Genomic DNA, 23,203 nt, shown 5'->3' on the forward strand with positions numbered 1-23,203 from the left:
ACTGGTACAGATCCTCCACTAGTGGCTGTGCTGTTCCTACACCAGAGAAAGGGTAGGTGTCCTTCAGGGAAAGCAACTGCAGAGGATAAAATCCCTATCTGTTATCTGAGTCTTTGATTTGTGTTGTTTGAAAGCAGCTTGTGCCAAGTGTCAGCATATTTAGATCAGGGTCCACAAGAGACATGGAGCTGGATGCTCCTGCCCTACAGCCTCACCTTCTTGCACAAGGGGAAGCCAAATGATCTGACTTTTGAGTGTGTTCAAGCTCTGCTCAGGTTAAGTGTGGAGTCATCCCAGATCCAATGCAGCTCCTGACCTGGAACACTTGGGAATCTGAACCCATTGGAGAAATTACATTTGCTAACACATTCAAAATGAAAATTCCACATGGGACATTAGCTGGCTCAGATGGGAAACTGCCTTGTCCAGCAAAGCTCCTGGTAAAGTTCCAGGGATCTGAGCTCAAGTGATCTATTGGCCAAAAAGTCGCTCACATACTGTCAGAGTGCACAGACTGGGCTGAGTGAGTCTGTATCCAGCACTGAGAGCTGTACCAGCAGTTGTGATCCATTCACATGAGAATCCTCAGGAATGGAAGAGAGATGCAAATTTCCTTTAAGACAGGAAACAATGTTGCAAAAATGTAAATCTTCAGTGGCCTGATTGATTTATTCAGTTTATGAGCGAGAATATGGAGAGTGGCTTAACACTGCAAAATTAAGAGGTAGAAATATCAACAATGAAAGGAGCAATGGATCCAGCACTGAAGAAAGGCAGAAAAAGCATCTAGGGCTGGAGAACAAGCAATTTCCAACACGTAAAATGTGAGATTAAACCACAATTGCCTACCTTTCAGGAGAAGAAGCTTTAACATAGAAAAATTATGTAGTCAAACACCACTTACTGCCGAGCAGACAGGAGGCTGCAACCTACCTTTGTAGTCCCTCCTGGCCTCAAGCTGGTGTAGCCTTAAAACAACTACAAACTATCCAGTTTAAGTGTGGATATGGGTTAATTTTAAGCTGTGTCTTGCTGGTGGAGAACAATCCTGATGTTTGGGTTCATACCCAAACCAGTTCAAACAACCCTGGGATCCTAGTCATTCATCAGTCCATCTCAGCATCATCTCGGCCTGGAAGAAGATTCTAGATTTTGAGTTCTCATTCTGACTGAAATAGAATCTCTGAAACCTACAGAGCTTTGGTTATCACTGACTGATACTATGCCAGAGATAAAAATACTCCCAACAAGCCCTTTGTAGACACAGGATCGCTTCAAAAGGCTGTCAGCCGTGGCAACTGTGTTCCATTCTCCAATAGTCTATATTTAACTGTTGCAAATTAGGCTACAGACTGAATTCTTCATGGCTGAAAACACTATTAGAACTTTAGAGTGTTGTTTTTCTTCCCCTGTCAGCTAATTAGTGGTAATATAAATTTCAATCGTCGGCCGTGGTTGATTGCAACAGACCATCACATGCGTTACAATAAAGGCAATTTCCTCTACTCCCCAACTACTAATAGTGGGTCTTAATTATCCAAGGTTAACAAAGCATTGCACTGTGCTCTATCATTGTACATCAAATGATGGAGGAACTGTTATTTCCAGAGCATCAGGATCCAGGGTAGCTGTTATATTACTGCAAGTCTGCTCCACAGTAATATTAAACTCCACTTGCACAACTGTACTATACTATCTGTGCTATTAAAAATTACATATTTGGAAAATGCTTGTTTTCATTTCCAAAGTCGATTAAAAAGTTTGCATACTTTAACATCTGTTTATGATTTCAAACACAGCTTTCATAAATATAAAGCTAATGTGGTCTGGCTCCCCAGCAAAAATAAATCCCGTTAAAAAATAAGATAAACCTCTCATTACAGTAGGTTTCTTTTTACATGCGTCCAGTGTGTAAAGTGTATGTTTATTGTCAGCAAAATTTAAAAAAAGCCCTCCGTTGAGCTGTGGTGAGCCCAGGCTTACCTCATTGGAATGTGTCCTGTTCTGGTGCTTGGCTCTGTCCGAGGCATTGGAAAAGGCTTTATTGCAGCCTTCGTGTTCACAGACATAAGGTTTTTCTCCAGTGTGGGACCTCAGGTGTGTCTTTAAGTTCTCCAGGCGGGAATAGGCTTTGGAACAACCCTCAAACTAAAATAAAAAAACCACATGAGGAGTGATTAATTAACCAGAAAAATTTGATTTTCCCCCTGCCTAAACCCTTCCAATCTGTTTCTCATTCTTTCTTTTTTTTTCTTCTTTTTAAAGGGCTTGTGTTTTAGGGAACAACATCCACTTTGTTGGGAGAATTTGCTTCCCTAGGCAGGCTGAGAGTTTCAGCAGTGAGTCATATTTGAGGTGCTACTCCTTGTTGGGTACCCACCTGACATTTCAACAAGTGACTCTTTTTTTCCAGCAGGGCTAAACACCCCTCCACTCCTACAGAGCTCTCTCAGCCCCTCCTGCCACCCGTCTGCATCTAAAACACTCAGAAACAGGGGCCCCCTCCTTCCCACCTAGGGAACTGACAGCTTCTCCACAGTCTGACCAGCCTTGCAACTTCACTAGCACACTGGAAAGAGCAGACAGTTCCCTAACACACAAACAGAAATCTAGCAAGCTTTAAAGCTTCCCAAATTACAGCTTGGGTTTACTCTTGGAGGATGCTGTGGTCAGGCTGTCTGACATTACCAGTTTAAAAAACAAGACTCTCAATCTTGAAGACAGATGGATTTTTGGATGACAAAACAGGCCAGGAACCTTCCTCCTGGAAGGAAACCAGCTGCCCACACAATGAGAAGGAGCAGCCTGGGAGACGTGGTGAGGCTTCGGGTGATTAAATCCTGCCACCCTCCATTCTGGCTGGGCTGGAGGCTTCTCCCTGCACCTGCCCCATCTCAGCATAGGAAGGTTTCACCTCCAACCAAGGAGTCTCTAAAGTGCTCTCTGATAAAACAAGTGGGAGGTTTTAAGAAATGCAAGGCTCCCTTGCAAATTCTAGCTAAATGCTGCACTGCCTGTTCAGCCGGGAGCATTGAAAAGCCCAGGCTGTACTTCCTATACAAAAAACCACCCTTTAAATTTCAACAAGCAGCCCCTGCTGCTGTAATATATGTGTTGTATTCTAGTCACACTACTTAAACATGCCTACAAGTTCAGTCCAGTTGTGATAAGACTTCACATAGCTCTGCTTGAGTCTTGGCCAGTGAAAAAATTGGAGCCAGGACAGGTCATGCTCTGTGTCTGATTTTCCCAGGGGTAGCTGAGTGGTTCTACAGATCCAAAGGTCTGGTCACAGACACCTGCATTCAATAGTAACAGCACCTGCTGCCTTGGGCTCCACATCCACTGCTGCACTGCTAGGGAGGGAGGCAAACATGCAGCTCATGAAATCCATGAAGCATGTAGGTACAGTTTGATCCCATGCAACTTTGTTGTGTTGGCAAAGAAGGTTTACTTAAGATCCCCTTTAAGGTCTAGCAAAGGGATGGTGGACCTAAGGCAGATTTGCTCTGCTTTTGAGATATTCACATCTCTTCAAGGACCAGTAGGAGCATCCTGCAAGAGCTGATTCCTTCCACAGCTTTGTCAGGGTGGGATGGATCCAGTTTTTCTTCCTCAAACAACTTTCATTAGCCCATTTGTCCCACAGAACATGCCACAGCTCTGAGGTAGCACAGTATATCTCTTTCTTCTCTTGCCCTGTACAAACAATCCTTTACAACTCAAGTCTCTACAGTTATTGAAATACATCATTCCTCTTGCTGGAAAACAAAGGGAACTCAGCATGAGACAACTCATGCGTCCATTCTAGTTTTGCTGGATACTGACACAAAAACGCAGTTATTAAGAGCAAAAGTTCTAAGGCCACATTTTCAAATAAAAGCTTCTCAGCAAAGCAGCCTGTGCATGTTCAAAGCAGTTGTTCCCACTCTTACGTGTGGATTTGATTATGCTAGTGGGAGTTCTAGCTGTCATCTGTTGAAATAAGCCTTGACCAAATCCCAGGCTGCAATTGGGCTCATCTGTAGCTTTATGTACACCACAAACTTCTTGTCTGAAACCATTGTTGCTTTGAAAAATCACTGCCAGACTTGGACAAGGAATGCTCTGCCACAGAAGGGCACCGTCTGCAGAACTGCCTTTATCCCTGACAAACTGGTGATTCTCCGGTTTGAGGACGGCTGCTGCAACATACTGCACATGGAGGGCCTGCAGTTCTCCAGGAGGCAGAGGGTGACTTGAGACTCAAACACAGCCTTGCTATTGCCCTAGTGTGACAAAACTGAGGCTTGAAAAGGGCAGGATTGTGCAGCAGTGTTTTTTCCAGCTCCACCACAGCACTAAAGAGGATTCAGCCACTGCTGTTTTTGTCTCCTGAGTCCCTCTGCCTACAAGGGCAGGCTAGACTTGCCCTCAGTGCTCACTTTGTATGCACCAACAATCAATATTTCTTGATACTTTTAAGGAAGATTGGTAAAGCACTAGACTGGGCAAAGTGCTTTAGAAGATTAAAACAAAGGACATGGCCCTGTGCCCCGGGGGAGCTTATGCTCTAAATTAAATGAACACAAGGCTGGAAGATTGATAAAGGAGTCATGCAGCAAGCAAATCATACATATCCTAATATTTGTAAGCAGGAGCTGGGGCAGAGCCAGGGAGTGAGCAGGGCTGGAATTGGCTAATGGAGCAGAGGAGGAGGAAGATGCGGGAGGAGGGCTCAGACATTTGCTGAGCAGGAAGAGACTCATCCCCAAGACTCTGGGGAGAGGAACAGTGTAATGCTGACCTCAGAGCAGGTAAGAAATGCCATCAGGAGGAGAAGGCAGAGAGAAGAGGATATCAAAAGACAGGGAGGAAAAGACCTTTGGGAGGAATAAAGGCTGGAGGAGATGAGGAGGGAGATTGTGAACACCTCTCCCAACAGCTGACCACAGTCACTGAACTCCATGACCTTGTTTCCCTCTTGTGCCTTGCATCAGGCATTCTTGGCTGCCCCACATCAGCAAGCAGGGTGGTGAGAGGCTCCAAGTGTGAAGGCACATATGGGATTTCATATCTTGAGGCTAAGATACAAAACAGTGCCCATACTTTCCTCAGGCAGTGTTTAACCCTAGACACAGGGCTGCTGGTGCACAGAAGGTCTGGAGACTGAGTCCTTCTTTGGGGTTTAAGCACCTATGGCTTAACCTCACCTCTGGATTAAGAGAGCAGAGGCAGGAGGTGCTGGCCTAGATTCCCAAGCTAGAAAGAGGCATGTGTGAATGCTTAGGGCCATGGGTGAGGGAATCTTGCATTCCCAGCAGCTGTAGTGGGTGATGCCAGGTTAGACTCAACCAGGGTTAGGCACCTCCCCACAGCGTGGCATTACTGGATTTCTTTCTTGGATACAGGCAACTAAATTGGCTGGGTTGTCACCTTAAGTGACTTGTCCTGAGTTGCTTTGGATCTCTGTGATAGTTCTGAAATAGTTCTTCCCAAGGAAATGCAATTTTGCCCACTAACACCTCAACTACACTCCTTGTCCTCTTGTCCCCAGGGTCTAACTTGCAAGTAGCTAACCCAGACACAGAGGGCTGGACTGGCTCTGAGCCACTGCCAGTGGCTGGCCTGGCAGAGCCCTACCTGAAGCCATGCCCACGTCTGCAATCACATTTCTGTGACCACCCCAGCCTGGTGTCCCACCTGCCAAGTGAGATGTCCCCTGCCAGCTCACCGTGCACTTGTGTGGCTTCTCCCCCGTGTGCCTTCGCATGTGCACCACCAACATGTACTGGGCCTTGAAGGGCTTCTGCTCCCGTGTGCAGTCCTGCCAGCGGCACACAAACTCCTTCTTCTCCCCGTGGATGTGATCGTTGTTGATGTGCTGGTAGGGGAGAAAGGAAAACCAGGTCACTCCTGGAAGAGCTGAAGCCAGTGAATCATGCACAGTGCTCTGAAAGCCAGATGTTCCCTCCCCAGTGCTTGTCAGGCACTGCAGCACCTGGGTGCCAGGTGCACAGGTGACACCAGGGACCCAGCACTGTGATCTGGTGTGTCCTGCAAAGAAAGGCATGCAGCACCAAGCACACTGAGTACTCTCAGGTTAAAAATGAGAGGTTTGCAAAAGCAATGGGAGCTTTGGAGGGAAGTAAGCCCTCTCACTGTGCCCCCAGCTGCTTGATGCCACTCTTGACAAGGAAGACAGAGTAATTTTTGGTTCTGCTGAACCCTCCTGTGCTGCATTTACACTCCTGAGACCCCTTCCTGGGATGCTGCTGGAGGATGATGGACAGGAGACAAGCCTTGATTGGATTCAATAATCTTAAAGGTTGTTTCCAACCTAAATGATCCTATGCATCTAAGTCCATATGCTGGCCCCATGACATCCACCTGCCCTCCAGAGCTGGTGGCTGGCAGGAAATGACAGCATCTAAGAGCTATGCAGCAGGGAGAGCTCATTTACTGCTAATTACTCAGGCCCACAAAATTCTGTGCTGGAGTGCTAAAAAGCCAGACCCAGAATGGTGCCTTCATCCACCCTGGCAGGGAGAAGTGGGCCGATTTTTCCCAGTGCAGGGCAGATGAAGCCCTGCCGAAAATAGACAGAGCCAGGGGCCAGCCCGTCGGCAGCGCCGCTCCTGGGGCGGCCCTGTCTCTCTGAATGGGGTCTCATTGCCAAAAATAATGCCTGTCCTCGCTCCTGTGTTTTCAGAAGACATTCACTGACAGGAAATCCTAAAATAAACCACTTTGGTTTTGGGTTTTGGCTTTTTTTGTGCTGAGATCTTTTCCAGCCCCCGCCTTCGTCCCCAGGCCAAGGCCAGGCACACATGTTGCAGCTAGGGATGAGACTCTCTTGGGGCAGGGAGGCAGCATGAGGACACAAAATAACATTAAAACAGATTCATCAGCCTTCACAGTTCCAGCTGAACTCAGTCTCGGTGTTCTGTGTGCTGCAGTCAAATCCTGGGGTCAAGGTCCTGCAGCCTGGGTCACAGTTCTACCCAGAAACAGGAGGAGGTGTGGGGGGCTCAGCTGGTCTCTTGGGCATCACACGCAAACACTGAGAGCCAAAGCTGTGTGCTGGGAGAGCTGGGGAAGCCTGGGTTTGGGACAGGTTTTGTATGGGTTTAGAGTTCTGCTGCCTACAGTTCTGGATTTACAATGTGGCATTGGTGTGAGATTTTAGCCTCAGATGATGGAAATGTGATGAACCTCCCCAGAGACCCATGGACATGCTAAACCATGTCCAGACCAGACTGGGGAGACACATCTCCAGGCTCTCTTGTGTGGGAGTCTAACTTGCAACCAGGACTACACACAGCAATGCTGGGAGTGTGGAAGAGCACAGGCTTACCCTTTTTTGACTTGTTTGAGCCAGAGGAAGAACATTTACAGGAAGGGAACTGCAGCCCCCATTCAGGACTATTCACTCCCTGTCTAGGCAACATCTGCTTCCCATCACAGGGTGTAGGAGGAGTTGCACAGCTCACCCCACTTCAGCTACAGCGCCTAGCCCCTACCTGGCTGAAGGCTTTGCTTGGGCTTTTCTCAAATTGAGTGTGACCTTTGAGGCTGGGAGCAGCAGCAGTGCTTGCAAAAATATGTCATCACTGCTGCTGCTCCCTGTTGACATGCACTTCTCCCACAAGCACACTGTGTAAGAGGAACAGACCCTGCTCACACAGGTACTTTGTTCTGCACACAAACTAGAGTCTTTCCATGCATGGTGAGATGGCACCTTCTCAGAAGCTGGCCCACAACATCTGTATTTCATCTGCAGTGTATTTTGGGCATCCCAAATCCACAACCCCATGTTGCTAGTAATCACAGTACAGAAGATTCAATTTTTTTAACCTTCCAAATTTAGGAAAATCTTGGGATATTTCATCAAATGTTTTTCTTTGTTTATTTTTGGGGTTTTGTTCTGGAAATTGTGCTGAGCTGCCTGGTGCTCTGCACTTTGCTCTGGCCAGAATTAGTTTTTCTTACATCTGAGAGGGAAACACACAAAAACTGCTGGACACACGTGAACCCAGCCCATGTGACAGGCATGCTGTGGTTTAAGCCCAAAAAAGCAATGCACCATAGCATGCAATGTGCAACCCATTAAGCACCTTATCACTCAACTGGCCTTGAAACTGTTTCCAAATCTGTCTGCACTCAAGGACTTGATGCACTGAACTAGTGGCTTCTGGCAGGGGCAGGCAGGCACTAGCCTTAGATGGAAGAAGAACATGTGCCCAAAATGATAATTTAGAGTGTAGTTCCTCTGCACAATGTCTGTGTGCAGAACTTGGGCAAATGGTGACTGATGCCAATTTGGGGGCATCTAAACATATCCAAAATGAAGATATATAAAAAATGGTGAAAGTAGACACAAGCCCTCAGGAAGGGGGCTACATGTGAGTTACACATGGGTGGCCCCTGGCAAGCTGGGAGTCTGTTTGAGACAAGCAGCTGAGGGTGAAGGAAAAGGTAGCAGCTCCTGTTGCAAATGGTGTTTAATCCAAAACTCTGCTGAAAGCATCAGGGTTGCTGGGCTGGTGAATTCCCAGCAGATATGGGCTGGCTTCAAAGAAATGGGACTTGCACCATAGGCCCAAAATAAGGACTTAGGAGGGTGTTGGGCTGGGAGCAAAATGGGCCTTAGACACAGATCATGTCTGATTTCACAGGCACTTCCCTGAGGATGAGGAATTTGTTGACCCCAGAAGCCAAAGGAAACCAAATGGTGGATACCCAGATGAAGCAAAGCATACAAAAGGTTCTTGGAATTAATTAGAACTGAAAATCTGATTAATGACTTGGTCTGGGGATCCTTCAGAGAGCAGTTTTGACACTGGTTTGGGAACATCACTGTGATTATGGAAGCCCTGTTGCCCAAGTTTTAGAAAATCAACCCACTTTCTGTATTTCAGACACTGGAGCACATCTTCAAAGTCAGAAAGTGCTCTGTTTCTGTGGGAGGGATGAGCTGAGCAGGTCAACAGCCTCTAATGATATGGCTCCACAGCTCATTAACAGCAGCATTAGAGGCTTTCCCAGCCTGGACTAGGACTCAGGACAGCATGGATGATCCCTGACCCATAGCTGGTGTAGCTCAGTGAATCTGGCCAGTGAAGAGAGAAGGGCTCAGCCCCTTTCCCCATTTTCTGATCCAGTCTTCTGCACTGAGCCTTCTGTCACTGGGCCATGCACAAGGGAGACTGAAAGTGCAGCCTCAGCAGCTGAGAAGGGAGCAATATCACATAATCTATGAGAGCCTTCTTTCAGCTGAACTCCTCGGGGAGCAGCGACCTGCTTTGGCAGTGTTTACACACCGTATCTCTGATTTGCACCTTTAGTAGCTCCCAGGGTGAGCTCTGGCTGTACAGCAGCTACTGATAAAAAATGAGGACAAGTGCACAGAAACCCAAATTTATTGCTGGGGTTTCCTCCCAACCATTACTCACATGGACGAGCTGCTCCTGAGTGTCATATTCCTTTGTGCACCCTTCCCAGTGGCAGTTAGTCTCATAAATAACCTCAGGCTCCTGTTTACATTCATCCTTATCGAGATCTTCTTTCAGGTCTGTCAGATGCTCCTGCAACACATAACGGGGCATTGTATAAGGTGAACTTCTTTCATCTGAATTCCTCCATCACTCATAGATTACAGGGCAAGTATCAACTGATCACAAAACCATGCTTGTTCTGGCTACATAACATCCACAATTACTGTGAAATAAGGATCTACAGGGTTTTGGCAGAAGTGGATCAGACCTGATGAGAAAATACGAAACACCTCAAAACCACTGTTGAAGCAGTGCCTAGATTCAGCTGGGTTGTGGGCAGTCCCAGCAAAAACAGAAAAAGGGAAAGAGCTGGCTTCTGACCTTTGGTTGTGCTCTTTGCTGGAGCAAAACAACTGATCTGGGTGGAGTGGAGAAACATGAGCATAAAGAAATCACAGGGCAGTCAGAGCCCAGAGCCCACTCACCTGACATGGGCTGGGCAGGGGGCTCCTGTTTTCTACATCTCTCAGTGGATGAGAAAATGATACCTAACCCAAAGGTTTATTCCTGCAAGATGCTCCACAGGGATGAAGTGATGAGGTCTCAAAGCACTTCTCTCACAGGGGCGTTTGGAAAGCTCGAGCAAGACCTAGTGAAGAGTACGTTGCAGAACAGAGCTCCTGGGACTCTGAACTCATAAATGAGTTACTTTTATGCTGGGTACACTGTGAGCTCTCTCCTTAACTTCTCTTTCTAGCCAGCTCCTCAGTGCTAAATGAAGCACAGAAGATTTTTGTTATGGCTGCTAGGATAAAAGCATGGGCAATTACACAATAGTGTAACATACAACATAATTAGTACACATGCGAGTAAGGACAACTGTCAACTCTGCATGCATCAGATACCTGCACTACAGACAAGGCCATCAGCACTCACTATTGGCTTGGGAATCTAGCAAAGCAAAACCCAGCAGGTTTGGACTCCCTTCATCCCTTTCCTCCCAGATACTACTGTTGCCTAGCACAAAGCATTCTGCCTCCAGGACACCTTCAGACAGAAGAGATTTGTTTTAATTAGCTCTTATTTAAGAAAAAAAGATATTGCAAGGTGGCTCCTGGGACAGGAAACTATAGTAATTTACAGAAAGACTTCTGGAGATTCAAACTATACCAGAGCCCAGAGCAATAGTCTGAGAAAGTTAAACAGCAGCTGATTTTAACTGCAATTCCTACTGGTTGAGCTTTAAACACTATTTTTTTTTTAATGTTTGTCTCCATGCAAAGTGCGGTTCCCGGACAACTGTAATTTTCTACTAAAAATCTTATTTGCCAAAATTTTTATACTTTCTGTTGGAAAAACAGAACTGTAACAATTTAATTGTTGAAAAGGACTGACTTGTTTAATTTCTAGCTAGTTCAATGCTAGTCTGAATCTGTACTGGAGCTCTCTTGTGGTACTGCAGAAGTCAGTAACTGAGATCCCTCGTGCCTGGTACTTCACTGTGTCCCACAAATCTTATCTGATCTTATTTTTTACAGCACAAACCATCATGGGAGTTACTGTCTTGCCAAGGATTGCAAACACCCAAACCACAACTCACATGAGGCGTTTCAAATGCAGCATTTCCAAAACAAAACATACATGTTTTTGGGGATAGATGAACTTCACAGTCAGCAAAAAGTGGATCAGTCAATTACTAACTGACTGTAACACAACTTTCAGCACAGTCTCCTGCAGGAAAGGAATTTCTAAATGTAATTAATTCTTCTTGCTTAGACCAAAGGAGACACCCACTATATTCAGTTTGTAATCTGTTCTCCTTGCCAAGAACGGGCTTTTACATGGTACCTTCTAGTAATTTCCCAGTCAATACTGAAATACTGCAAGATGTGGAACCTACATTTCTCTTGGGGAATTACTTCACATACCGCCTCATTAGGAACTATTAGATGATCAGCATGCATTTTCCTACTCCTAATTTCACCTAGCTATTCTAATAAAATCTCATTGCATTACTTTAAACTTCTCCATTCAGTGCCAATTTCAGTGGTTTTAAGACCCAGTGGATAAAACCCCTGGAGCAGGGCTGCAGGGTTGAGCCAAGCTCGTGCTATCCAAGCACTCCCAAGCTGGGTGTGCACATGGCTTCGCATGGAGCAGTGCACGGAGGATGGCAGTGGTTGAGCAAGCAGATGTCTGTCCCACAGCTCCTCTACTAACACATGCTTTGAGAAAGCAGCTGATGGCTTTCAAATATTTTTTCATTTGCTGCAAGAAATAAACACATTGCCCTGTTAGCCCAGGCGGTGGCCAGATTGGTTCTTCAGGGCATGTGATTTTGCAGCAGTGTGTAGATGCACTCCTAAACTCAAAGCTCCAGAGAGGTGCCTCTTTGCCCTAATCGTGCTGACTACAGCATGTTTATCTTTCCCTGATATGCTATCTTCATCAATTTTACCAGCTCCCTGATGACTGCACACGTTGCTGTCCCCATGCATCATGCTGAGACCTGCTCCTGAACCAGGGCAGAAGGAGAAATTTGTCATCAACTCTTCCATTCGCTTGACAATAACACGGCTTAATATTTCATGAAAATGAAGTGCCCAGAGCACTCCTGATAGTTTACAGTTGTGATAAAGGACGGTCAGATGGATACTGTCAGCCATTAAGCAGTTTGCAATCACAGGGCTCCAGAAAGAAAGCAAAGGCCTCTAGGCCTTTCTTTGTGTCAAATGTTGTGTCACCAGTGTAAAGGATGTTTCCAGGAGCAATTCCTTGTTGAATCAAGAAAGCTTTTTCTGCAAGCTTTCTACCTACATGCAAGTTTCCCTCATAATCTATGTTTGCTCCGAGACACTAATGCTGCTTGCTTTGCAGCGCAGAAAACTCAGACATCATTTTTAGATTATTACACTTGATATATTTGCTCTCTCCTTTTTTTCCTATCCAAGCACAGCAACAGCAAGCTGAGTCCCAAGTACCCATGGAATGCTTAACTCAGTCACTGCAGCTCTGCCCAGTCCCTTCCTGGGCTTTTTGCTCCAAGAGGATCACTCCCAAATATGAGACCCAGCAGCTCACTGCCTCAACCCCCCAACATGGCTTGCAGCAGGGAGGTTACCTGTGTGTTTGGGGACACTGGGGGCAAGCCCTCAACTTCAGTCTTGACTTTGCTGCGTTTGTTAATTACTGGATTGACGGTGCTGCTCACGGCCGACTCACTGCTCTGCTTGCTCTAGGAAAGAAAACCAGGCAAGAAATGGCATGGGGGTTTTGGATGACACACAGACAGTGGCCCACTTACTCATTGAAAACTCACTTTCAAATCAATCAAGGTTGAGCTTCAGGAGTGCCAGGGACAGCAGAGTTGGCCTGGGGTTCATAAGAAAACTAGCTCATGTGGGTTTGTGCAAGGCAGAGGGATGGGAGAAAGGGAAGAAGAATCAAGGGCAGCCTCAGCTTCAGGCTCACTGGTGAGCTTGGCCTCGCCACTGCTGCTCTGTTTCAGAGCAGTCCAGTCCAGGGCACAGCCATCAAAGCCTTATACAAGCCCCATCCAAGCCAGTTTTATTTCTCAATGTGACAAAATGATTTGCTGAGAAAATGAATCCCTGGGGGAAGCAGGGGACTCTGGTTATATGTGAGGGTTCTGGCATTCTGTGTCCATGAAAGACTATCTGTATGATTTGCTAAGCTCTTAAAAAATAAGAACAACTTCAGGAGAAAAAACATCCCAATTTTGAGCACAAAATTGGAACATTAACATTTTAAATACTCTTGCTAATTGCTCAAGATTGGTCCTGCAAATTTTTAAACAGAGGCAGAACTCCTTCCAGCCACATTATTTTGGTAGCCAGTTTTCTAAGGAGAAAACAAAACCAGTCAATCAAATAACCTACAAAAGCAAACAGAGTTTGCAGTGCAGCAGCCATGAGAAACCCTAAAACAATAAACCAGTCTTAAAAGTTCAGTATGATACTACTAGAACAACGATTTGAAATGGGTGTGGCATATGGTGAAATAAGCCTTTGGGGAGAAATGCAACTGCAATTTAGACTTGGAAGGAATGTAAGTGGAAAAGAAAAATGATTAAGAATGTGCTAGGCATATCACTAACCTAGTGCATGTGGAAGGTTTGTGCACACATATATGTGCTTGTGTGCACACAGGTATTAGTAAGAATGCATTTAAGGCGTGGGATCTCATTCCTAGTTTTCAAAATCTGGCCCCTGGTTTTGCAAAATTTAGCAGTAAAAATTGACAGCAGGGACATATTCACAGAAAACCTACTGAAAAAAAAGAACAGCAACTAAAATGTGAAGAGGTCCTACACAGGTTGCACTTACACATTAAAGATTAAGACCATCATCATGCTTCACACGAGTACAAAAAAGGAAGGAGGGATTGGTGAAGGTCCCAACAAGAAGCTTGGTTCACAGGTGCTTATTTTGCAAAACACTACTGCAACTGATGTCCCTCAATTTCATAGGACATAGTGTGTTCAAGGAGATTTCCTGCCTGGGATGACCTTGCATATTGTGGTCAATACTTTGATGGACCAAGGCCTTTGGTTTCTGTAAGGGTAAGTGCAAGGAAAGGAGATGGGTGCAAAATTTGTCTGTGACTAATTCAGAAACACTTGCCAGGAAAAAGAAAAGCAACATAAAGGCATAGTGTGAGTAAAAAAAGAGAATTGATAAAACTCCCACAACCACCATGAAGGGAAGCCCATGTCCCATGGAGAAGGTGGGTCCACTTCCACATGTGCCAGGCAGGATGGCTGTCCCTACCTGGCTGGAGTCAGAGATGCAGTTGCTGTTGCTGCTGCTCTGTGCTGGTGATGGGTTCACGGAGATGACTGCCATGTGCTGCCGTGTGGGGAAGGTTGGGGATGGCTGGATCAGGGGAGGAGTGTGCCCAAAGGCTGAGCTCAGGCCTCTTTGCTGGGTCAGGATCTGCTGGTACGTCACGGGGTTAAGGGGGTGGGGGAAGCTGAATGCCGGACTGCAGAAACAGGAAAAAGAGAAATGATGAGGAGTTATTTTAAACAATATTTATCATATTAGTCAGTCACTGATTCAAGTTTGGCTTCTTGGAGACTCCAGGAACCAGGCTGCAATGCCCAGATAGATGCCTTCAATGTCAGGATAAGCCTGACTGCCTGCTTTTACTGCAAAGTCACCACTTGACTTGCACGTGCCTCAGCAAACTTGTGAATCATTTTGACCCAAGCATTAGACTGATCATGATTTCCTTGCTCCCTATGTAAAAAAGCCCAACAAAAGCCCTTGGGAGTTCATAAGAGGATGGGACTTGGGCAAATCTTAAGCTCTTAAGACTCCTGGGTTTTCCCAGGCAGACCTCTTTTGCAAACTTGTAGCTTTGGGGTTATGCTAACTGGATATGGAAAACAAGCATCACCTGGCTCACCCGGCACAGATTACAGCAGGGATGAGTAAGTATCCACTTAACATAGCCCAAACCCATGCAATTTACTCTGCATTCAGGTGAGGGGAGTGCTGGCTCAGGGGACTGCTGAAGCATGTCACCCTTCCTATGTAGGTCACTGGTTCATCTCCAATCTAGGTCAGCAGTGACCAGGAACACCAGAGGCCCCTGGCTGCTTGGGCAATAACTGGGGCAACAGGTCTGAGACAGGATGCAGCAGTGGGGAGCAGTAAAAACAAAGCTCTGCTTTTGGAAAAAAGGGGTTCACTCCCAGGAGCAAGTCCACTGGGCAGAGAGGGAGAAGCACAGGAGATGCTCTGTGGTAACTCTAGATGTGTGATGCATGAACCGTAGACAGCCCAAAAATTGATTATCTGCCACTTTTAAGAAGTGGCTGCCCTGAACCTTTACCCTCATGGTATTTTCACCACAAACACTGCCCAAGGTGTCAGTGTTCAGAGAATAGGGCCATAATTAGAAACACGCTTAATAACCAATTTTGCTTTTGGAGAGAGTATTTCATTCCTGCCCCTAAGATGCTGTTAAAATAATAACAAAAAAGTATTTTCATACCAAATTCCTGGCAGTTATGCTGCTATATATGTTACCCATTTTACAAATCCTGACATTTAGGATATATTTTTAGAACACCGAGAAGGGGTTCAAATTCTTTATTATTAGTTGATTATTCCCTTGGAGGCTGAAAGCTGACCATTAGGTCAGTCCCTAGACTTTACTGATTGGTTAAAAATACCATATATTACTCTTAATATCTGAGTATAAGTTGAGATGCTACAGGTATGTGCAGCTAATGACAAAAGGTAAAAAGACTAGAAAAAATATTATTACCAGATAAGAAGTTGCAATTTGTTTATGTCAGCCTTATATTTGATTTTACAAATCAAATATAAGTCAATTTCTAAATTATGCTGCTGGATAAAGTAACTTACATAATTAATGCTACACTTATTAATAAAAACATCTGTTTTCCCCCACAAGTTTTAAGCATGCATAATCTTTGTAACCCTTTGCTTTGCAACATCAGTGTTAATTAGATCTAACATTTTTAACAGTTAAGTAACAAAAAGAATAATAACATTGTGAAACTTGGGTGAAGCAATCACAGTAGGGATTGACAACAGTCAGCTGCCTAATGTAAGTGCTTTTTAATTAAGATTTGAACAAAACTTTACTCAAGGGTTTAGATTTGGTTTAAATATGCTTTTAGAATTAGGCTCCTCTATCCACCCAGGCAACATTTTTAGTCTAAGAATGTGGGCCAGTAATTTGGAGAGTACTTTGGGGCAATCTCTTAAATCAGAGTGTTTCTTAACCAGTCAAACTGCTCACAATGAGCATTTTTTAAGACAAATTTATTATCTGTTTCTGCTTGCAGGGATGCATGATCATACTGTAATTACTGGAAATGCGGTAGCCAATAATCCAAATCCATCCAAAGAAACCCCACCCCAAATGCCACAAAATACCCTTCCACAGGCAAAACCAGATGGGGGCTTTGATTTACTATGCTGCACAGCCCTGATGCACAAAAGCAGAAGCTGCAAGGAAGGGAAACTCTCCCTTGCAGGAGGATCATCCCTTCCTCCATGCGGACGGTTCCTCAGCTGAATGGAGCTGATCCCAGAGCTTTACCTGATTGTCCCGGCAGATAAATGGCCGTAGGAGCCACTTGCTGCTGAACTGCTTCTGGAGTTGTTGATATATGCCACAAGAGAGTTTGGGGAGGTCCTGATCATTGTCTGGAGATCAATGCTGGCATCAGAGAGCGGGGAGATAGACAGGGCTCGTTTCCGGCTTAATCTTGGAGTCACCCGCGGGCTCGAAAACCGGGACACTGCAGGAAAGAGAGGCTTTGTCAGACAAGACCAGTGGGCTGATCCCTCCCTGCAGGCGGGCTGGAAGTGCTGAGAATTGCTGCACTCATGACTGTTGCGGGATGTTCAGGACCCAGGAGCAGCGCAGGGACCAACTGCCCTTTGATGGGAGGTTTCCTCTCTTCTGGGTGCTGAATCACAGGGGTCAGGCAGCGCCATGAACGCCTGCTTGCTTTGCTGTCCTCAGGGGATAGAGAATCCTGTCCATCACCCCCTTTCATAGGCACTAAATTAACTAAAAAGGGAGAAGGCCAGCAAGGTTTCCATGAGTGCAGCCATGCCCGTTGACTGGGTGTCAGGAGCAGCAGGCCAGGGGAGCTGCACATCCAAGCTGGGTGACCATTGCAAATGGTGAGTGTGCGCCTGCGCGCGGGGGAACGGAAACCAAACGAGCACGAGCACAATGCTGACCATCCAATTAATGAAGGAGGCGAGGCTCCAGAAACCCTGAAAGTAAATTAAGAGTTTTAAGAAAACCAATTTGGCAGCTCAGGCACAAAGTTCAAGCTCTCCCCCTCTGAGGGGACCTGCCAGTGCCTGGACCCTATTAGCAATTGTCAATCATTCAGGCATGAAGTAATTTCCAACCCTGCCAGGCCCATTTATGGATCTGCAATACATGATGGGTTACTACTGTAAAAGTTTGGCATCCCTCAGTGTTTCAGCACTGCTGGCTGGAACGACTGACTTCACCAAAAGGAAACTCTGCCCAGGCCTGACCCACCTGCAGATCTCTCGGGTGGCGTGGACAGGAGTTGCAGATGGGTCAAATCACAACTTTCTTCAGTACCAGGGTACCCGATCCAAACCCTGCCTGGAATGACTCATCCCTCCAAAGCAAGCAGTGTTTGGATTGTATATTTAAAAAAAAAAAAGAAAAAAATCTAAGGGTGAAATATAGCACTTGGCAATGGGTCCTGGCTGGTAGTTCCTGCCATCCACCCAGGAGTGCAGGAGGGCTCAGCTGCTCCAGCTCCTTCCCCTGATGAGCACAGCAATGTATCACCACCTGACTTTTGGAGTCGTGGTCTCCCCAGAAAGCACCCTATGGGTTTATCCTATTAAACGCTGTGAATAAAACACTGAACTGCCCAGACAGCCAGTATGAGCCATTTTCCTCTAGCTGGCTGAAGGCACTGATTCTGGCTGCATATCACCAAATACAAGCCTGGCACTTTGTAAGAGCACAAACTTTCTGTCCTGATGACAGTGCTGGTATGTGAGAGGCTGACTGGGATGTAGTAGGAGGTAAGATGTGTCCTGCTGGTGTGATCAAACAATTCCTTGTGCAAATGAACTCATCTCAGCAAAGGCTGGCCTGAAAGGCTGAAATGGAGACTTCCCAAACTTCACATCTGGTTCCTGAAATCGGAGCCCTGCCAGAGCCCTGGACCAAACAACATGAGGGTTGCTTGGGCCTAGATCATATTGGTCCTCTGGCCATAAGGAATCTTGATTCAATACATGCACCACAACTTGGAAAGACCTGGGTGCTCTTTCGAGTCCTCTTCAGCCACACCTCCTTGAGCAAGTTGCTGCTTCTTTCTGTGTCCCTATTTCCCAGTGTCATCTATTTAGATGAGCTCCTTTAGACAGGGCTTGTATTTTATTCTGTACATACTGCACCAAGTGCGATGGGGCCCCATCTCAGATGAGTTGTCAGGATTTCTGTCCTACAAATAATATGCGTATTTCCAGATATAGATATTGTTTCCTGCATTTGCATTCCCACAGTCTCCTCCTTCTCTAACAGAAGGAAGCAGGCCAGATTTGACAGTCATATTTATCTCTGTTACTCCCACATCTCAAGGGAGATCTGTTTATTAATGTGCCACTTCCCTTGATAAATTACTAAATAGAAAGAAAAGCCTTGTACTCATTTCTCGCTCTTCCTTCACATGATTTATGCTCACAGTGTTGGATCAGCCATTGGTCCCCATTAATTTGCAGAGGGAAGAAGACCTGATGTCCAACAGAAACCTGGATTTTAGCAGTGCAGACGACGTGGGCACTCATCCCCACTGCACACAGGTATGTCATTTTTTCCCCATGCAAAACTCTGTGGAAAGCTGTCAGATTATCAAGCTCTTCTGGGAATTCTCCAGCCCAAAACCAGTAATATGCATTGTGTTAGTGTCCACTCTAATTTAGATCCTGCAAGTACTGTGGGCTGTCTGAAATGTTTGATAGCTGATCCAATAGGTTGGGCTCATGCTTTACACGAAAGCCTCTTAGGTCGTGCAGGCCTCCACAGAAAGCTGTGACCTAAAATCGTGCTATGGATGAAAAATTCCTCTCTTCTTAATGACAGCCTGCCCAAGTGCCTGGGAACAGAATCGTCTGGGAAACGAAAAAGGAGTTTAGGCACATGAAGAAATGTTCACTAGTGCATTTAGGAAGAGAGAATATTTTCAAAATTATTATTCAAAAGCAGATTGACAACACTGGCGTTGTTCTAAATAATAAAGTTTGCCTGACCTGAATCTCCTGATCTGAGGACATGGAGCACGAATGTTAAATGGTACCAGGCACTAGCAGCGGTCAGCATTTCTGTGGCTGTCCACAGCAAGGTGTTCAACATAGGCTGACTGACAGCCACTGGGGCACATAAGCAAAGTCCTCTGCTGCCTGAGGTTCAGTGTTGTTCCAAAAGAAAAACCACACACAACTGTTCAGCAGGGACTGTGCCCAGAGAAGTAACTAAAGGCAGGTTCCATTTCTCAGACACACAGATGGAAAGCTTTGGGAACATTTATCACTAACACTCTTCTCCTCTTTCAAAATGAACAGGAATAGTTTAAAGAATTTTTTGATGTTTGGAAAATATGTCAGGGGAAGTTCCCCAGACAGCTTAGAGTTGGGAGGAAAGTCCAGATTTCTTCGCTAGAAGGAAAGAGTATCCTTGGCACTGTGGTGCCTATGAATTACCACATCCACAAGTTGCTCAGGAACTGCAATACTCCTCCCAAATTTAGATTAATCCACAAGAGGCCAGTGATGACCAAATGGTCAGCTCTTACATGTGGCAAGGGCAGAATCAGATCCCAGCTCATCTGGGAGGTGGGAGCAGAGGTTCCTGCTCTGATGACTTCTGTGGCTGTGGGCTATCAGAGGGATTCTACAAGACATCTTTTCTTCTGGAGTGAGAATTGAGACCTTATGCCACACTAGGAATAGTGGCAGCAAAGCCCTCCTGAAAGGAAACACCAGGCACTCAGTGGGAGCTCCTTCGAGGCTCCTCCAGGATAAGGAAATTCCAGCAACCCTTTACAGACAAACATGTTGCTGTGATCACGACAGCACAGGATCATCAGGGGTATCTGCTCCTTAACAGATGAGCCTGTAAGGCACATGGGCTGCAGATGGCTCACACCCTGCCTGCCCCCCTCCCGCCTCTGAAACCTGGCCAGAGCCACTGCTTCCCCTCCATCCCCTGGCCGGGCCCCAGGATAAATACTATGTTATCAAAATGGTCCCTCTTCCTCACCATTCACCAAGAAAACTCCATCCAAAATGTACAGAAATATCCCCCCCACTCCCATCATCAAATTAAAACCAAGGGCCCCATAAAACACAGGATGGTCCCATAACTGATAAGCGGCAAAAAACTACAAACACTCTTTGTGTAACCAGTTCCTTATTCCCCTCTCTCCTTCTGCAGAGGCAACACACCTCTTTTTCAGACTGCAGCAGATGCTGGACATTTGTTCTGGCACCAGACACTGCCCTGGGACCCTTCTTTCTTCTCTCCATAGGCCGATCAACTTTGCAGTTCAAGGAATACTAATGCTTCCCTCAAATCCTAGCTGAAAGACAAGGCGGCATTCTTCTACTCCCAATCCACAAGGTAACTGTTTAGTCGACCCCAACTTGCATATGTAAATTGAATTCTTTAGAAACCAGAGTGCAGCAGGATTCCAGACACAGCACTTATGGGGTGCTCTGGGACTTTTTCTCTCTTCTGCACATATTTTTCTGGGGAGGAAAACAGCACTGCTGGCTAGAAATGGGTGGGAAATTGTTTCCCATTCTCTGAACCTTTTCTGAGATTTCAGCAAGTTTCCATTCTATGCTGGGACAAAGAAAACAACAACAACAAAAAAAAATACAACCCCAGGTCTTTGAGAGTTTTTAAGGAAGCGACTACAGGGCGCGCCGTCTGCCCAGAGTAGCCAACAGCTGGCTTGGTTGGGAAGTCATCTGTGATCCAGCACATCCAGCCTGCAAACCAGGGCTGCTGTCCCTCCAGCCCCAGGGGAAGCACTTCCTTCCTAGGTCGCCATGAGGCTCGGCTTTCTGCTTTTGTCCTGATGGAGCAGCTGCTCCACAGTTGCTCTCTCCTGCTGGAGAGAGTCCCGAGCTCACCTCTCCTGGCCACATGCCTGCAGACTGCAGTCACCACCCAGCTGCACTGCCAGCCCTGCTCCTTACCCTGCTGGCTATTAAATACTTTCCTTCAAGGAGAAAGGCTCCAACAACACTGACTGAAAGAGGCTGGTGAAGCTCAACCACTGTTTGATATGGGGAAATAAAGTCCTGCTTTGTGACTTGCCCACATCCCAGGCAACTGTGCCAGCTGCTGACCTGCTGTCTATGTTGCACTGAACAAAGCCTTTTACCACTTAAAACTGCTGATTGTGAATCAAGACATTTGTGACACCATTTGTGGCACCAGGCAGCAAAACACAGGGAAGGGATCCCCCCTCCAGCTCCAGAACTGGACAAAATGCAATGGCAGCACTGCAGGGTCACCTCTGCTAATGGTAACTGTTGCACAAACACATCTGTACAGCCTTCCTGACATGAGAGACTACCTTGGACCTAACTTATGCTCAAGATGTTTCTTTCCCATTCCCTTACTCAGCCTGCACAACCCAATCCCACTCTCAAAGCTGTGCAAAGCGATGGACTTAAAGATGATCTCTAATTTCCACCCTGGCATTATTCCAAAGATCTGGATCTTGTTCCTAAAGCTGCCACTACTCCGCTCACTGGTCTCCTTTTTCTTTGTGGTCTCCAGTGATGAAATGGCTTTGCTTTGTACAGCACTTTGGGATCTGCTGGTGTACAGGGCTATAACAGTAGCAGCATCAAGTCAGCGTGGATGGACTCCTCTTGAGAGAAAATGGCTCCTCCTGAAGGGCTGAGGGTAATCACAGGAATCCCTGTGGCTAGGGGAAAAAGCAGCTGGAAGTACTAAACATGAAAGTGGTAGCCATCTCCAGGGTCACTGTGTTTCCCACCAGTCTTTCCTGACTCAGGGATGCTTTTGCACAACCCCTCCATAACCTGGAATAATTCACCATGTAGCACTACTTCCAAAGAAGAAATGCAAAAGATTGTTTTGGGCTGGTGAATAGAACCTGTAGATAGTCTCATCAGCAATGCTGTGACATTGGAAAGTTATTAACTTTTGATTTGAAAGTATAGGCCTTCCACAAAATGGGATTAAGCCTGGATTCAAATTTGACTCTTGGATTTTGAGTCCCTGTTTGGATGAGGAAATGAAGCAGAAGAAGCAACTGAATGGTTGTTTAGTCTCCACTGGGACTGGCCTGAACACCACAACAATCTGGTACGTAAAACTTAAATCTGGTCACTGCTTTAACTTCTTCTAGCTGTACACTGAAAATCCAGCTCTGGGCAGCCCAACTCAGTCACCATGAGAACACTCAGCAGACCTGGCACAGGGTTGGCACCAACAAACTCCAGCTGACATTCATATCCTACTACTTTTCCTGACCTTAGACATATGATGGAGTGAAAAACACTGACAAAAAACATGAAAACACTGAGAAATTCTCTAAGAAATGCAATTACAGGAACCAGAAAGACACAGGTATGTGTCTGTGGAAGAACCCCTATAGTCAGTGTCCACAGCTCCCATGGACCAACCTGCAGATGTTTAGAAGTGATGTGACACTGAATAGGCCAGATTTAATATATGCTTATCTCCTGCTCTTCCTTTTGCAGGTGCCAGTGTTATCACAGATGAATGATGGTGCTGCATGTGGTTTAACAAGAGCTACCTGCATTTTCAGCAAACTAATTCTTGTAAAGTTTCTATGTTCCCAGGCTGGGAAGAATAGGGCTCTCTGAATGACAGATGCAGTGAGGTGGTGACTCACTGGAGGTTTATGCATGCTACTGATATTCTTGTCTCAGAAAAACACCATAAGAGGATGCTTTATTAAATTATCTGTTCAAGTATTTACTTAGGCCCTGCTGATTTAAATTTTTGAAATAACTTTCTAAAAAGAGAAGGAGACACTGTCTCCTCATCAAGCATTTCAGAGCCATTCATTTTACTCTCTGCTTTAATAATGTACAATTCTCTCTTTTCTCTGGGTGATGGATAAACCCAGGCACATGGACTGGTACTGG

The 23,203-nt window shown here is 45.9% G+C and overlaps 1 protein-coding gene across 3 annotated transcripts in view; it reads right to left on the minus strand.

The window, feature by feature from the left end:
* The window catches only part of GLI2 (GLI family zinc finger 2), a 186,766-nt gene that overhangs the window by 12,251 nt on the left and 151,312 nt on the right, over nucleotides 1-23,203 (minus strand). For all 3 annotated transcript variants that reach the window (XM_030241758.2, XM_030241757.2, XM_030241756.2), the window contains 6 exons: nucleotides 16,578-16,779; nucleotides 14,267-14,480; nucleotides 12,598-12,711; nucleotides 9,435-9,566; nucleotides 5,714-5,863; nucleotides 1,984-2,148 (listed from right to left, as the gene is read on the minus strand). In XM_030241758.2, the coding sequence (XP_030097618.1) occupies nucleotides 1,984-2,148; nucleotides 5,714-5,863; nucleotides 9,435-9,566; nucleotides 12,598-12,711; nucleotides 14,267-14,480; nucleotides 16,578-16,779 (977 nt within the window). The remainder of the gene's footprint in view (nucleotides 1-1,983; nucleotides 2,149-5,713; nucleotides 5,864-9,434; nucleotides 9,567-12,597; nucleotides 12,712-14,266; nucleotides 14,481-16,577; nucleotides 16,780-23,203) is intronic.

This window comes from Serinus canaria, chromosome 7 (assembly GCF_022539315.1).
Source record: "Serinus canaria isolate serCan28SL12 chromosome 7, serCan2020, whole genome shotgun sequence".
Taxonomy (NCBI): domain Eukaryota; kingdom Metazoa; phylum Chordata; class Aves; order Passeriformes; family Fringillidae; genus Serinus; species Serinus canaria.